Source organism: Branchiostoma floridae, chromosome 12 (genome assembly GCF_000003815.2).
Source record: "Branchiostoma floridae strain S238N-H82 chromosome 12, Bfl_VNyyK, whole genome shotgun sequence".
Classification (NCBI taxonomy): Eukaryota; Metazoa; Chordata; class Leptocardii; order Amphioxiformes; family Branchiostomatidae; genus Branchiostoma; species Branchiostoma floridae.
This window is the reverse complement of record NC_049990.1, coordinates 11,284,685-11,299,878: the sequence shown is the minus strand read 5'-3', so window position 1 is coordinate 11,299,878 and position 15,194 is coordinate 11,284,685. Positions and strand designations below refer to the sequence as shown.

General features: G+C 40.3%; 3 protein-coding genes across 3 annotated transcripts; 1 reads left to right on the top strand and 2 right to left on the bottom strand.

The window, feature by feature from the left end:
* Positions 1 to 1,709: 1,709 nt before the first annotated feature.
* On the bottom strand, positions 1,710 to 4,198 carry LOC118427413 (60S ribosomal protein L35a-like). Its single transcript, XM_035837205.1, has 5 exons — positions 4,081 to 4,198; positions 3,476 to 3,511; positions 2,836 to 2,988; positions 2,111 to 2,255; positions 1,710 to 1,777 (listed from the first exon to the last, which is right to left on the bottom strand). The coding sequence occupies exons 1-5, from the start codon at positions 4,152 to 4,154 to the stop codon at positions 1,754 to 1,756; spliced, it is 432 nt and encodes a 143-aa protein (XP_035693098.1). The 5' UTR covers positions 4,155 to 4,198; the 3' UTR covers positions 1,710 to 1,753.
* On the top strand, positions 4,100 to 8,969 carry LOC118427412 (dynein regulatory complex protein 9-like). The gene is made up of 9 exons (XM_035837204.1): positions 4,100 to 4,256; positions 4,632 to 4,861; positions 5,543 to 5,793; positions 6,488 to 6,698; positions 7,178 to 7,339; positions 7,462 to 7,536; positions 7,653 to 7,784; positions 8,172 to 8,273; positions 8,796 to 8,969. The coding sequence occupies exons 2-9, from the start codon at positions 4,721 to 4,723 to the stop codon at positions 8,913 to 8,915; spliced, it is 1,194 nt and encodes a 397-aa protein (XP_035693097.1). The 5' UTR covers positions 4,100 to 4,256; positions 4,632 to 4,720; the 3' UTR covers positions 8,916 to 8,969.
* A 240-nt stretch (positions 8,970 to 9,209) lies between these two features.
* On the bottom strand, positions 9,210 to 15,143 carry LOC118427411 (probable UDP-sugar transporter protein SLC35A5). Its single transcript, XM_035837203.1, has 6 exons — positions 15,013 to 15,143; positions 13,915 to 14,126; positions 12,589 to 12,687; positions 12,283 to 12,416; positions 12,069 to 12,136; positions 9,210 to 11,616 (listed from the first exon to the last, which is right to left on the bottom strand). The coding sequence occupies exons 2-6, from the start codon at positions 14,036 to 14,038 to the stop codon at positions 10,773 to 10,775; spliced, it is 1,269 nt and encodes a 422-aa protein (XP_035693096.1). The 5' UTR covers positions 14,039 to 14,126; positions 15,013 to 15,143; the 3' UTR covers positions 9,210 to 10,772.
* Between the last annotated feature and the right edge of the window lie 51 nt (positions 15,144 to 15,194).

Below are 15,194 nucleotides of genomic sequence, written 5' to 3'. Positions count from 1 at the left end.
AGCAGCAGCTAAAATTAAGGTTATTGAAGTGTTTGCAAATAGGCCAGCTAAGCTGTAAGTGGGAAGGTCTCTTGGTAGAGAGTTGTACACTGAAATCCGTTTCCGTATTGCATGCGTTGTAGGCGAGTGTTTAAAGTTAACCACAGCTAAGCAGATGCTAAAAATTAACGTTATTAAAAAGTGTTAGCAAATAGGCCAACCAAACTGTCATTCGAAAGGTCTCTTGGTCTGAGTTGTTAACTGAAATCCGTCTCCGGATTGCATGCGTTGTTGGCGAGTTATGGGTGTTTGACGTTTAACACATTAAATGTTATTGAAAAGTTTTTCAAATATGCCAATCAAGCTGTTATTCGAAAGGTCTCTTGGTAGAGAGTTGTACACGAAAATCCGTTTCTGGATTACATGTGTTGTTGGTGATTTATGAGTGTTTAAAGTTAACCACAACTAACCACCAGCTGAAATGAAGATTATTGAAAAGTGTTTTCAAATAGACCAACCAAGCTGTCATTCGAAAGGTCTCTTGGTAGAGAGTTGTACACTGACATCCGTTTCCGGATTGCATGCGCTGTTGGTGATTTATGAGTGTTTAAATTTAACCACGACTAAGCACCACCTAAAATGAGGATTTTTAACCGAAAGGGTTTTAATAAGCCAACCAAGGTGTCATTCGAAAGGTCTTTCTGTGTGATGTTGTACACTAAAATCCGTTTCCGGATTGCATGCGTTGTTGGCCAGTGGGTAAAGTTAACCACGACTAAGCACCAGCTAAAATTAAGGTTATTGAAAAGTGTTTTCAAATAGACCAACCAAGCTGTCATTCGAAAGGTCTCTTGGTAGAGTTGTACACGACAATCCGTTTCCGGATTGCATAGGTTGTTGGCAAGTTATGGGTGTTTAAAGTTGATTACAAATATACACCTCGTAAAATTAAGGTTATTAATTTACCACCTTTCGAATGACACCTTTCTTGCCGTTTGAAAACACTGTTCAATAAACTTAATTCAAGGTGGTGCTTAAGATCATGCTCCTGTTTCCCTTTATCTGGTAAGGTTGGGGAAGAGGCCCAAGCAGACCATGAGTGATTGTGTACTGCATCCTTATCTTAATCACATTGATAGCCACAATATGGACTGGGGGTGGGTACCGGCACAGAAAATTCAGGTACAGGTACAGTTCAGGTCTGGACCTGAACCTTGTCTGAGAAAAGTTGTAAATGGGAGATACTAAAAAAAATGGTCCATTTCGCTACAAAGTACTAGTCATCTGTTCTGAGGAGTATCCAACTCCAACTGGTATTTCAGAATTCTACCTTCATGTAGAAATGACTAAACTCTACTCTACATTGCTCATCATTTCATTTATTATTGACCGGCAAGCCCCAGAACGTGTGAATGCCTGCCGATATAATCTGTTTATTGTCAAAATGGTCAAGATTTGGTCCACTGTTTTTCAGGTCCATTTTTTTCGGACCGCCGCCGGTCTAACACAAATTAACGGTACCCACCCCCACCGGTATTATGGACAGAAAAATAGCAGTTGGCAATGGTTTTATATCAATGCCACGCCAACATGAACATCTTTTTTTTTGCTTTTCAATACTTTGATTGGTTTCATACATCCAATCTATGTAATTTATGATACTCTTGAGAAACTGGTAAGAATATGTAACTACACAGAGAATACACAATAAATCCAGACACACACTGCAGTACTGTAGATACGTGTATTGTATTTTATTACACAGACTGTCTTCCTACACTCTTGATGGATACATCATCTGAAACAAGAAAATAACACTTGTCAGGACATGTCAATTAATATGTAAATCCACATATCTCTTCTGTACATTCAATATCTACACTCATTTGCAAAAATATTTCTTTGCAAATAGTTTGTCAGTCCATAAAAAAATATCAGAAGTTGGCAATGCTTTCAACCAAGAACTTTGTTTGCATTAAACATTTGTAATGACCGATGGAATGAAAATCTGTTGCTTTTCAACAATTTCAAGCCTGAAATGCTTCTCTTTGAAATGAAATATTGCATATGATAACGAACGCTTTCTATCACAAGCAGCATAATATCCAGAACAATATAGGATATTAAGTACCACTCGGATCCGGTGTCCCATGGCCTTTGCTGGCAGGTTCTTGCGGAACTTGGCCCTTACACCACCGCTGTTACCATGGGGACGGGTGACCTTGCCCCAGATGACACGGATCTTGCTTGGTGCTCCACCAGGCGTAGCTGTCTTCCTGTTGAGGCAAGGCAAAAAATCTCCTGTTAGAAGATACCTTGTCTGTGTTAACTGTAAATGCATTCAAGTTAGCGGAGATTTAATTTTGAGGTAGTGGGACATAGAGTGCTTGCAGTGGTTTGGAGTATACACATAGAAGTCACATACTGTAGTGGAAAATGTTTACAGTGGTTTTGAGTTTGCAGTGAATGGGATGCAGAAAAACCACCATAAACATTTCTGCATGTAAAGAAAAAAATCACTAGCTTTGGTCTTCCTGTTACAGAACTTACTCTACTCTGCAACATAGCTGGAAACTTTTTTTAGAAACATCAAACTCTTGTTGCTAAGTAGTATTATATAATTGTGGGATACAATACTACATGGCAACTTTCAGTTAGAGCATGTTGCATGTTAACTTAAGTACTGTTTGAAATTACTTTCCTACAACCTGGTTATTGTTTTACATCATCATGTAAACCTAAGAGGTTTGGTAATGTAAGCTGGTCTACAGATTCATGTTATTAGAGATAATGTGCACATTATTTTCTTCATGAGATGTTTCAGATTTTGCACAAGAAGATGACAAGCAGCCTTACTTCTTTGCCTTGTAGACATAGGCACACCTCTTGCCCATGTAGAACTCTGTGTCCTTGCGAGAAGTCACCCCCTCGATTCTCAGGAGGGCGGTGTGCTCCCGCTGGTTACGCAGGCCACGCTTGTAGCCGGTGAACACGGCTTTGCTGTATAACCTGACATTTGATGAAAAAATCAGTGTTACCAATGACTGTAAGTGTAACATGGCTTAACAATGACAACGACAAATCTGGACATGACATTATAACCATCAGTTAACAAATTATCTTTTGGAACATCTACATACTACTGAAATTTTGAAAATGGGTTTCTACTGTAAACCTTAAACATTCAATCATGGTGTTTTTACTTTTGGCAGCAACGTCCCCCAAAAGTAATTGTTTGATTTGTATGACTATGTCCAGATGGGTTTTGTTTTTCAGGGTCTTTACCTTTGAGTTTGACATTTTACCTAGAATTCCTGTTGCCACACATGCAATAAGATGCATTCTGATCTCTGTGAAAGGGATTTTTCCCATGAAATCTATAACGACAGTTATCGAAGTTTGGAACTCTACTGCACAACAGAATCACTTCAACTGAATATTTCAAACACTTCAACTGTAGAATAAAACCACTGCAAAAGTATATGTAGTATCTTACCTTCCAGGCATGATGGCTAGTCTGCCGCCTTCTGATCTGAAACCAGAATGATAAGGCTATGTTACTGACAGATCAACCGATGATGGTGATGACTGACAGATCCAGATATAAACATATATTATATTACTGTGGTATGTCAAACTAAAGAAGATATATTGAAATTGCAAATATATAATATTAGAAGCCTACCCCTCCCCTTTGGTACCCCAGGCAGTAATTTTTGTAGTACATATGCAGAGCGTTTATAATAACCCAAAATAAATGATAATAGAGACCTAAATAACCACATATAACTCTAGGTTTATTTCTAATACGTGCTATTTGTCCATTCGAGGGTATTGGAAAAGGTTAGCTTGCAAAGAAACACCTAAAATTGCATCGTGAAATTCGCAGGCACCACAAGCATATCAAACTTCAAAGTTGTGTCACGTATCCGTGAACAATCCGCTCTAAATCACACTATTACAGTTACCATCGGGAGACCAAAACTGTATCCAAGTAAACCTAAGCAATCAAGAATTTATTTGAGAGCCATAGTTTTACAACAGGGGACGTAAAACGTACGAATATCGGTAAAATTGTCAATGTAATTTCATTTTCCGTACCTTGTCCAGAAAGCAAGATGGCGAAAAGGAAGTACAAGGGATTGTGGGAGATGATCTGACGTCACATCCGCCATGACGTTGCGTGGGGAAACCAACGTAAACAGATAGCGTATCTAGTGTGCTGTTAGAAGGACGGCCGGAATTGTGTGTTTTGTTGCATTTTCAGCGTCTTCTAGGTAAGGCTGATGTTTTTACTTGTCCCAGCACATCTTCGTCGATTATATGCATTGTTACTAACAGCTAGGAGTCTTTTTGTGAGCTGCATTAGAACGATTTGCCCAAGGACTGCAATGGCAGAACTGAAGGGGGGAGGGCTAAAATTATGACATTTAATGCACTCTGTTTGTATTTCATTGATTTTGATAAACTGAACATTTTCGATTAGTAGATCAAAGACATTACACCTTCAGATCATGAGAATAGAAATGGCAACAAGTGTACTTCTGCTAAATAGAAATATTATTTGTGATTTTATAGATTGTGATGGTGATTTGTTTATGAGACAAAAAGTTTTGAAATCAAGTTGTTTCTGCATGAATTATGTTCCACAGAAAATTCCACATGGCAAGAGGATAGACTGTACCACAAGGAACCCAGAGAACTATTTTAATAGAAGTGATTTTGAGTGGATCGTAACGACATGGACCCAGACTCCATGGGGCTGGCCACGCCTGCGGACGTGCTGCAGGTGGCCACAGTACTGGAGGACTGTGTGGACCAGCTGGTCGTGCTGGGGAAGATCATGCCGGTGTCGTATGAAGGGAGACCAGACGCTGACGAGGTAGATATGATGGAATTATTCACACCATAAAACATGTAATATTACCACAGTACCACGTAAAATCTTCAATGTGAGTTGATTAGGCCGCAGTACCGCACTGTCCCAGTTTCATGATTGACATGTTTTCTGGAATCTGAAGATGAAAAATGTATACTGTCCTTTCTGGCTCATCCTTAAATTTGTTCTTAACCATCTATGCAACAAGGAGTATGACAGCGAGGAAGACACTGAGGTTGGTGAGAAACTCCAGAGGTGCAGATCTTGCGACACTCACTCATTCACTCACTCATCCTGGTGCTCACAAGTTAGAGCCAACTCGGCTTCTTTGGCTTGAGACAAGTTCCTGAATTTTGAAAATCGTTAGAATGGTCAAGTCCATCACTACAGGATCCATGTAGAACAATGCAGTTGATTGAAATTCCATATATATATATGCACTCTCTTTTTATATGCTTGTGTTGGTTAGAAATTTCCCTAGTCAAACCAAATATAAACTTTCTCCCACTTGTATATAGTTCTTCCGGAACATCTAGTAAGAATAGCCCTATTGTACTTGGTGAGAATGTTAACGTTACATACTTTTTGTATAGAAAAAAAGAGTTTGAAATGTAGAACAAATCCACTGGTAATACATCTAGATGAAAATATCCTAATTGGAGATGTATTCTGTGTCTATTGTAGATAGTTGGTGATGAGATCGGCAGGATCGTGGACAGCCAGCGCCAGTTGGAGCAGCAGTTCTCCCAGCTGATGACGGCACGGCAGGACACAAAATTTTCTGGTGCGATCGGGAAGACGAACCGCCTGACGCAGCTGGACCAGGACATCACAGCCGTATCAGGTGGTCTGAAGGGGAGTAACCAATTCTTCACCCGCAGTCTGAAGCAGAGTCCGCTGACATCTGATAACCTGGAGAAGATTCAGGCAGACAGGTGGGTGTTGGCCTATGGGGGAGGGGGGACAGCTTCAGATAGCATTTTCTTGAGAATGGATTATACCAAAAGTATATGATAGAGGGAGTTAAGTTCAGACTAACAGCAGGTGATAACAAGGCTTCCAAGTTTTAAGTGGTACAGTCAAACCTGTATTAGGGGCCACCTCTACAGAGGGGCCACCTGTCCATAGTGGCCACTTTTTGTCGGTCCCTTGGGTATTTTATCTACAAGTTGCCACCTCTATACAGAGGCCACCTGTCTGTAGTGGCCAAATTTGTCCGGTCCCTTAAGTGGCCACTATAGACAGGTTTGACTGTATAGCCATTCAGTGCTTACCTGGATGACCTGAAATTACTGCATGATTGCCCAGAACAAGTTAGTTTGTAGTCCAGCCTTGTTTGCTTTAGTCCACTCCCAAAGGTTGCTACCCTGCCTTCAGGAGTAGACTTAAGCAAACAAGGCTTAAGTCTACTCCCAGGACTCCAGGCTAAGAACTTAGTTTCAGTTTTGCAAGAGACCTGAATGTGTCATCCTTTAGGCTGTTGTATATATATACAAGTTCTTGACAAAGTTCAAAGTATAGAAAGTTATTGCTGAGACTTATAAAACAACTTTGTAAGTTTCTAGGGCTAAAGCACTATGCTATACCTAAGTGAGTAAAAGCTCATACCTTTACTATCCTTCACTACAGGGCATTTGTAGAGTCAGTAATGGTGGAAGCGCAATCAGAGCTGGCCGTATCAGGGACGTTCCTCTCCCTTCTCCAGTCAGTCCTGTCTGAGAGAGAGAAGAAGGCAAACCTACAACAGACCATTCTCCGTGAGGAGGAGGGGCGCAAGCGGATCAAACAGTTACAGAGGCTGAAATTGGAGGTCAGGAAGGAGAAGGAAGTAGAGATACAGGTGAGCAATTTATATGCTTTGAATTTCAATTCTGTTATATTAAAGGCCACACTGACTTAATTTAATGGATAATAATCTGCAGGCGCAATGCACCTCATGTTCCCTTTTTAAACAAGAATGGCAATACAAATATTATTGAAATGGAGACGATTGTCTCTTATAGTCTTCCTAAAGGTGATCATTAGACAAACCTAGCCCCAGAAAGAATGGTCTGGAAGTTTAGTCCTGTGGTTCAGCAGCAGTTTTTATTTTTGCTGGATTTTTCTCTTTTTTCCGCCCACGCATTAGTTTTGTGGTTCCCAGAGGATGTCATCCATAAAATTAAGATAGTGTGACTTAAGCTAAAAAAAGAATTAAGACATTCTTGTTGTATCATTACGTACATTAATATTTTGCATATGAAATTTAGCTTTTTCTTACTTTCAAGCCCGTTCCATATAGCTAACCATGACCTCTCAACCTTCTCCCTCCCCCCACAGAATCGGAATGAGATGATCGCCCATCTGAAGGACCAGCTCCAGGAGATGAAGGCCAAGACCAACATGGAGGGCAAGTACGTCAAGAAGAACTCTGAAGTTCAAGTGTTTCAGACGCAGAAGCGTTGCAGCATGTCTGAACAGGCCCTCAGAGAAGAACTCGAGGTTTGTAAATAAGTTTGAATGTCCTAACTGTCAGAATTTCATCTGTGAGAAAATTTACGACTATCTTTTGTCATAACTTAGCAATGATAATAATTCTAATGGCATTTTTCATATTTTCACAGGCACTAAAGGTTAAGATCGATGAAGAGGTGAGAGTGAATGGGGAAATTGAGTCCTTCCTGAAAACACATCAAAGGGTAAGGGACATGACAAATTTTTGCTGTTACAGTATCATTTTTCAAAATTCTTTAATTTCCTGAAATTTTAAAGTGTATGCAACTCAACATGGCTATATATTGTCTCTTTTTTTAAGGAACTTGAGGAAAAAGTGGAGTATTGGATGGAGAAGTATGACAAGGATGTGGATGCTAAGCAGCATGAACTGGATGTTCTCAAGGCATCAAAGGCCCAGGATCTAGCCAGGCTACAGGAGCTAACCAAACTGGTAAGTTAGCTAGGCTGTGCTTAAGGTTACTAGCTTTTAGCTTCTTAATTGGTCAGTTGATTAAGTTGTGCAGCTAATTCCTCTAGATTTTGATAGTACTCCAAGCAGAGATTTGGCTCCAGCAGTTCTTTGACTACTCTAGGCATTTTTGTCAGGCTTTCTACTTTGTACTTTTTTTTTTTCATGTCCGCCAGCTAAACGAAGAAAGCAGTACAAAGTAAAAAGCTAATGCAAAAATGCAGAAGACACATCAAAAGCAGTAGTAGGCAAACCTCTGCTATGAAAGTATCTAGTACTTGCTTTCCAATGCTTAGTACTTAGCTTTTAGTTTTTACTCTCCAATGCTGTAAGTTTTTGAATGATAAAGAAATTTTTCCACCCCCACAGTATGCAGAATACGAGCAGGTGGTTGTTGAAGACAGGATTGAGAAAGAGAAGGCCAGGAGAAAGGCAGAGCAGGAGGCTATCGAGCTCCAGTGTGCCACCAAGGTAAGTAAAGTTACCAGTAATTGTTAGATAAAACCATTTTCTTTCAGCAACATGGGACAGATACAATATTGTTGTTAAGTGTTGACTTTCTAATTTACAAGCTCTGTTGTGCATCATTGCTCAGTTCAAAATGAAATGAGATCTCTTTTTGAGAGGTGGAAATACATTGTATAAAGTGTGCAAAAACTCAGAGGTATGCTGCAATGAAGTAACAAATTGAATTTTTATGCAGTTAAAGAATTTTGTAGTGTTAAGAATGTATATCTACAAGCTTTGAAAAAAGTGGTTCATGGTTGCCAAGATAGTTTATATTACCCCGCAGGCAGCATTTAGGTTCCAGCTTGTTCGCGATGTGTTCTAGGTGTTTTTATTGGGCTTTCTATTTTGATTTCCCTTTGTCCATTTTAGCTGTTCAAAACACCTAGACCATAACCTCGGTTTGAAGACTTACAGTAAGTTTATACACGATTGTTGGAAAGCTTTTTCTAAAAATAATCTAACAAAAACTTGAATGTTCTGCAGCTCCAAGCCTGGTGGAGGGGAGTCATGGTGCGGAAGGGGCTCGGACCTTACAAGAAGGGCAAGAAAGGGAAGAAGGGCAAAAAGAAGTCTGGGAAGAAGGGAAAGAAGAAGAAGAAGTGAACCATGTGTATCAAGAGTCTACAGACAGCAGGGGTCTATGTAATTTGTAAAATAGAAGATTTTCTTTTAATAATTAAAGAGCATTGATTGTTGATATTCACTTACACAGTGGAAAAGTAAATGTTTCACAGACATTTTTTTCGGAATATATATGTTCTGAAATTGTATTAGAACCTTCAATATTTTTCCATTCTCTCTCCTTTATTAAAATTTAAATTTGTTCCACTTGACATTTAGACTGAGAGTCCACTAGACTGAGCCATTGTAAAAAGTTGTATTGTATATACTTTTTTGTCATGAATAAAACAGACATCACAAAGAAGTGTTAGATTGGTGTATTGCTGTCATTCAGTCACACTGACCTACAATTTGATACAGGCTTTGCTTTAGATCAAGTCTACAATGATTACAATCAGCATGTCTCATGCACACAGTGTAACATTAACAACAGGGACAAGACATTTTTATGACAGTCAGAAAATATACATCTACTTGTAGCATATATAAGCTAAGTGGAAACTTAGCCCTTTCATAGTTTTCTTATGAAGTAAACATGGCACGATGTTCGAATCTGCTGATTTTGATTGCACTTTCAATCTACAACAGTATTGAGTCAAAAGGCACCCACACCTATCAAATAATAGTAGCATCCTCTATTGGCACAAGTACATGTAATTAAACAAATCAAGAATAAAATTTTCAAGGAAGTCCTAGTCATATGGTTGCTTGCTACACACTATGCATTATTTTGAGAAAGAAAATAAAATCACACAATGTGCTACTTGAAGGCTTTAGCTACTTCTACAAAAAGATTATAACATGAATTGTTTTCCTTTAATTTCCACCTGAGAAAGAACCATTGGCTCTATATCATATCATATATGTGATATAATTTGATGTGATTGTGACATAATTCTATATCAATATGATATGAAATGGGGTATAATTTATTTAAAAGTTGCCTTTTGTAAGGCACACTGTGTTAGGGCACTCTGTGTGGTGGAATTAGGCTGCGCAATTTCATAAGCAAATCTATAATAAACTTACTCAATTATATCTCAGGCAGTGCAAATATCTAGACAAATCAGTTAGTTATAGCCTAATAAATTATATTTCAGAAAATATATGTTCTAGTCATTTTTTCTCTGCAGTCCAAAAACAAACCACCATACTGAAGCTGCATTATTAATAGAACTGAATTATGTTGTTAATGATACAAATGTATCATTTGGCAACTAATTCACCTTTTTTCATGTCATGATTGTTTAAGACAGCTTCATTACTAACATTTGCCGATGCACTCTTTAAATTGTTTTGCTGAAACATATCACTGTCACTCAGGCTGGGACAAATTACTCACATACATACAGTTTGTGAACTCCTATTGCTTCACCGGTACCGTGTTAGACACTTGACATCTTTAGGCTTAGTACATTATGAAACACATTGACAAAAAATTTATATTTCTAGTATTTTTCTATCTAAGTTTTTATAGTCATATCATACAGATTCTCAACCTGAGAAGTGACAAGGCATTCTGGCTGGTATCAAGTTTTAAATTCAATGCAAAAATATGCATTTTCACCAAAAATATAGCCCTGAGCTACATTCATTTGCCTTTTTTACTTTAAAAATTTAGCCCAGCTAAAAAAATGAACTTGTTACCCTAAACGCAAATCACTTGTTACAGACTGTATCAATATAAATCCAAGGAGTGTTTGGGGTTAACATAAAAACATGTCTTGAATGAAGTTTTCTTCCACTGAGAAAACATTTCCCACAATATGGGCTTCCCTTGAGGATAAAAAAAGTTACCATTTCAAAGAAGGTGTCCTCAAATTTCTTAATTTAAAAGTCTCAGAGTTCTTCTTCAGTTTCTTCATCAGAAGTTTTGCTGGCACTGTTGTGCCTCTGTCTGGGGAGAAGCTCCATTCCTTCTGGCCTGCCCCTTTCTTCCTGATCGTGAGTCCTCACCAATGAGGCGCCGTGCTTCGTTTTCGTACTTTTCACCCTGGCTGCATTGTAGATGAAAACCGCCAGGAGGACGATAGGCGCTGTCAGGAAGAACTGCAGCGTTGGCACAAAATGGAAGAGGTAAATTGACGAGGTGATTACGATAACCGTCGTGACCTGCGTGCCCAACACGTGAAACATGTTGTCCCTGAATTTCAGAATAATGGACACCGTCAGTCCGAATAACGCCACATCAAAGAGTAGTGCAATGGAGTAACTGTTGTGGCCGTAGAAGAAGCCACATTCAAACAGCCGTCTCCTGTAACTCGGTATTATCAGGGGGGTGATGCCGTTAAAGAGAACACCAAACATGTAAAGCTTGCTGTTCTGGATGAAAATGCTTTCTTGCAAGCCGTTTCCTTCCTTGAAGATTTTCTCATTGTAAATGTTGGCAGAGGAGGCGATGAAACATTGCACTATCACCAAGAGGTGGCCCATGTTTAGGGAAAATGGCAAATTTGAAGTTGAGGTGTGGTCAATGTGCGATGTTTCGTTGTTGATGAGGCTCTGTCGGACCATGCAGATCTGGTCATGGTGGTTGAGACTGGCCACCACCACGTGGTCAATGGCCTGGGGTTTCTGGACAGAGCTGGACTCAGCGCCGACGTGGTGACTTTGGCTGGACAGGGACACAATAGCCAGGAACAGGACAGCCAGGGACGCCCACTGAATGGAAGTTAGAACTCTCCTGTAAAAGAGACATGTTACATGTAGCAGGAACACCTGCAGGAAAACACATAAATGTTTTCACCTTCACATTGTCTAGTCTAACAAACTACTGCACTGTTAAATCTGATTAATACTTATTCAAACACTTTCATATACATTGTATATGGTAACAGATGTCTGGACAAGGTCATTGACCTTACTTGTTTGGAACCATGGAAGAAGAAATGGAGCAAAATAATGTTTCCCTTCAGTGAAGGTTAAATGATTAAAAGGTGAATAATTAAAAATTTAGTAAAAAACGGGAAAAACAAGGTAACATACCCTTGACAAGCTATTCATAGGGATTCTATGACACTTTATATTCTTACATACTTTAATTCTAAACACGCAGAGTTAGCACTTGTTTATTATATGAAGTTCATTTTGAGAGACACAAATCATTGAGCAAAGGAACAAATTGTTTAGTCTTACTTCAACACTAGTCGGAAAAGCAGAGAGGTGGTGATGATGACAAAGTTGGATAGTAGAACTGCCATTGCCTGTAGAACAAACAAGAGACGACATGTTTCAGGTATCTTAACTTGAAAGTTCATCTGTAGAAGTCATTCTGGAAGTCTATGGCGCTTTACAACCATCTCTAAACAGAGACGGTCAGCAAGAGTATTTAGAAGTCTTAGGCACTCACAGGATGGAAAAACGTGATGACGTAGAACTGCATGAGGTTGTCCATAAAATACAGCAGACCTGGTACAGCCCAGCGCAGCAGTCCTAACATGTCATGTCTGGTGATGGCAAACTTGTCCTTAAACGAACCTTCCTCTGTGTATAAATGGTGGGCGGAGGGATTTAGATTTACACAGGGTAAATAGCCTCAGGTAAACAAAACAACAACTTAGTTTTAGACTTAGTCACTTAAAAGCATCAAAGACAATAATAGATGAAAGAAACAAGTAATTTTTTTTAAAATTTGAATGTGGCCAGTCTTGCTTACCTGTGTACTTGACCCATATTGCTATGGTCCCACACACCAGTAGCTTCAGGAACTCTGCACACACACTCACAGTCACTGGCAAGTAGTCATACCCTCCATCTGAAGTAGCACAATGTGTGACATTTACGATTTAGATAGACTGTGTTCATGTATGTGTATGATATCTTTTAACACCATGGTAGAAAAGTTGCACAATGTTAACGTATTCAGAGGCATGCCGAAAGCCTGACCAAAAGTCGGACCAAATGTCCCGGACCTTCCCTGACCATCCTGGACCTTCTTGGACCATCTCAGACCTTCCCGGACCTTCCCTGACCATCCCGGACCTTCCCGGATATCCGGACCATCCCGCACCTTCCCGGACCTTCCCAGACCATCCGGACCTTCCCGGATATCCGGACCATCTCAGACCTTCCCGGACCTTCCCTTACCATCCTGGACCTTCCCTGACCATCCTGGACCTTCCCAGACCATCCCACTGACCATCTCGGACCTTCCTGGGCCATCCCCGACCATCCCGGACCATCCCAGACCATCCCGGACCTTCCTGGACCATCCCATACCTTCCTAGACCATCCCAGACCTTCCCGGACCATCCTGGGCCTTCCCAGACCTTCCCGGACCATCCCGAACCATCCAGGACCTTTCCGGACCATCCAGGACCTTTCCGGACCATCGAGGACCTTCCCGGACCATCCCAGACCTTCCCGGACCATCCCGAACCTTTCCGGACCATCCAGGACCTTTCCGGACCATCCCGGACCATCTTGGACCATCTTGGACCATCTCAGACCTTTCCGGACCATCCCAGACCTTCCTGGACCATCCTGGACCATCCCGGACCTTCCCAGACCTTCCCGGACCATCCTAGACCTTCCTGTACCATCCCGGACCTTCCCGACCATCCCAAACCATCCCGGGCCTTTCCGGACCATCTCAGACCTTTCCGGACCATCCCAGACCTTCCCGGACCTTCCTAGACCATCCCGAACCTTCCCAGACCTTTCCAGACCTTCCTGCACCATCCAAGGCCTTCCTGGACCTTCCCATACCTTTCCAGACTTTTCCATTGATTGAAACCATTGACTTAAATCTGTTTTTGTATGAAACCAAAAATTTTGTTTCACTTTCAAACCTATGATAAATTTTGACAAAAGTCAGTCCTCCAATTGTAAGCTTTCAATGAAGCAACCTCACATAAATTATTCTAATTCTCAAAGAGACTTCTATCAGGATTAAATGGTAAGTTGCAGAAAACTGTCAACAATGGCTGCATTTGCACGTATCAACAATCAATATTGATTATTTACTAAATATTGTACTGACCTTCATTCGCTGAAAATTTCATGAACAGAATCTTCAGCACGCCGAGCGAGATGAACCAGGCTCCGAGCAGAACTGTCGTGACCGTGTCACGCTGTGGGCGCAGTTGTGTCAGGAAAGGTTTCATCTTCGCTTGTCGGTCTTTTCATGCAGTGTTGAGCTTTAAACCAAGTGCCGGCATTGTCTGACCTCAAATACCAGCGGGTCAAAAAGTGCTGCGGGGCAGACAGGAATATCGTAAATGAGTGTTAGATAAAGGTCAGGAAGCAAATTGAATGCTGTTAGACAGCTTTGATAAAGTTTAATTAGACTACACCTTACTAGTAGCTGTAGGCCTAATGTTAGTCCTTAAATTTGCTCTTTCTCATTTGCAGACGTGAGACACCTTTTCTCCTGTATGCGGTATCAAGGAGTTATGAAGACATTGAAGGGGGTTTACATTGGGGGCCTGACAAGGCCATATACTGAAATAAGGAGATCTTAATCAAGGAAAGGAAGTATGCAAAATCTGGTGACCACACTATGAATTAATAAAATAAGACCAGCTGGCAAAGCCCTTAGACAAATTATGGATAATTAAAATAGCTTGCTTACACCTTATGCAATTAAATTATTGCAAAGAAATTTGCTTGTAATGTACTCTATTTTGCAACAGCCTCAATTTAATAATCTATCCCCCACAGCATTGGACATAAAACATCATGCACTTAAAATCTACAAAATAGTCAGTGTTCACCATTGCATGCACAGTCGTGATAAAACAGAGAGCTAGAGCTTGATTAGGATTAAGTGATCTTTTGTAATTCTTAATCTCCTTGATAAAAAAAAAATCAAAGTCTTGACTTAAATAGAAGAAACTTTTCATATGCGGGAGGAAAGGCCCAAACCGTGCACCTTAAGCTATTAGACTTTTCAAGTTCGCCGAAGGTGACAGCTATTTTAAACATGCATTCAATTCCTGATAGTAATTTTCTTTAGTTCCCAGCAATTAGATTATCATATTTTATAAAACGTTGCCCATCAACCCTTTTGTTGACAAATCTGAAGTTACAGCCATCAGATGACGACTGTTAGGCAAAACAGTGTGTTCAATACAGTTACCTGGTATCATAGGGGGTTCTAGACCTTCCTCAGTACCCATGAAAGGAAAATGTATGCCGTCCGAGAGTCACAAACGTCAAGATCACTGCGTTGAAGTTGTGCCACTGAGTCTTAGGTGTCCACGTTTTACGTCGATGTGAGCGAAACCAATCATCGAATAGGGGTCCTTTAATTGTTTTAGA

What these genes read in the sequence shown, in the direction of transcription:
- LOC118427411 (XM_035837203.1), bottom strand. Translation starts at nt 14,038, where the DNA reads ATGAAACCTTTCCTGACACAACTGCGCCCACAGCGTGACACGGTCACG. An exon ending in GAAATTTTCAGCGAATGAAG is followed by an intron (nt 12,688 to 13,914) that starts GTCAGTACAATA and finishes GTGCTACTTCAG; the next exon opens with ATGGAGGGTATGACTACTTG. An exon ending in AATATGGGTCAAGTACACAG is followed by an intron (nt 12,417 to 12,588) that starts GTAAGCAAGACT and finishes ATTTATACACAG; the next exon opens with AGGAAGGTTCGTTTAAGGAC.
- LOC118427413 (XM_035837205.1), bottom strand. Translation starts at nt 4,154, where the DNA reads ATGGCGGATGTGACGTCAGATCATCTCCCACAATCCCTTGTACTTCCT. An exon ending in CATCTTGCTTTCTGGACAAG is followed by an intron (nt 3,512 to 4,080) that starts GTACGGAAAATG and finishes TTCTGGTTTCAG; the next exon opens with ATCAGAAGGCGGCAGACTAG. An exon ending in TATGTCTACAAGGCAAAGAA is followed by an intron (nt 2,256 to 2,835) that starts GTAAGGCTGCTT and finishes TTGCCTCAACAG; the next exon opens with GAAGACAGCTACGCCTGGTG.
- LOC118427412 (XM_035837204.1), top strand. Translation starts at nt 4,721, where the DNA reads ATGGACCCAGACTCCATGGGGCTGGCCACGCCTGCGGACGTGCTGCAG. An exon ending in TCCTGAAAACACATCAAAGG is followed by an intron (nt 7,537 to 7,652) that starts GTAAGGGACATG and finishes TCTTTTTTTAAG; the next exon opens with GAACTTGAGGAAAAAGTGGA. An exon ending in AGCTCCAGTGTGCCACCAAG is followed by an intron (nt 8,274 to 8,795) that starts GTAAGTAAAGTT and finishes AATGTTCTGCAG; the next exon opens with CTCCAAGCCTGGTGGAGGGG.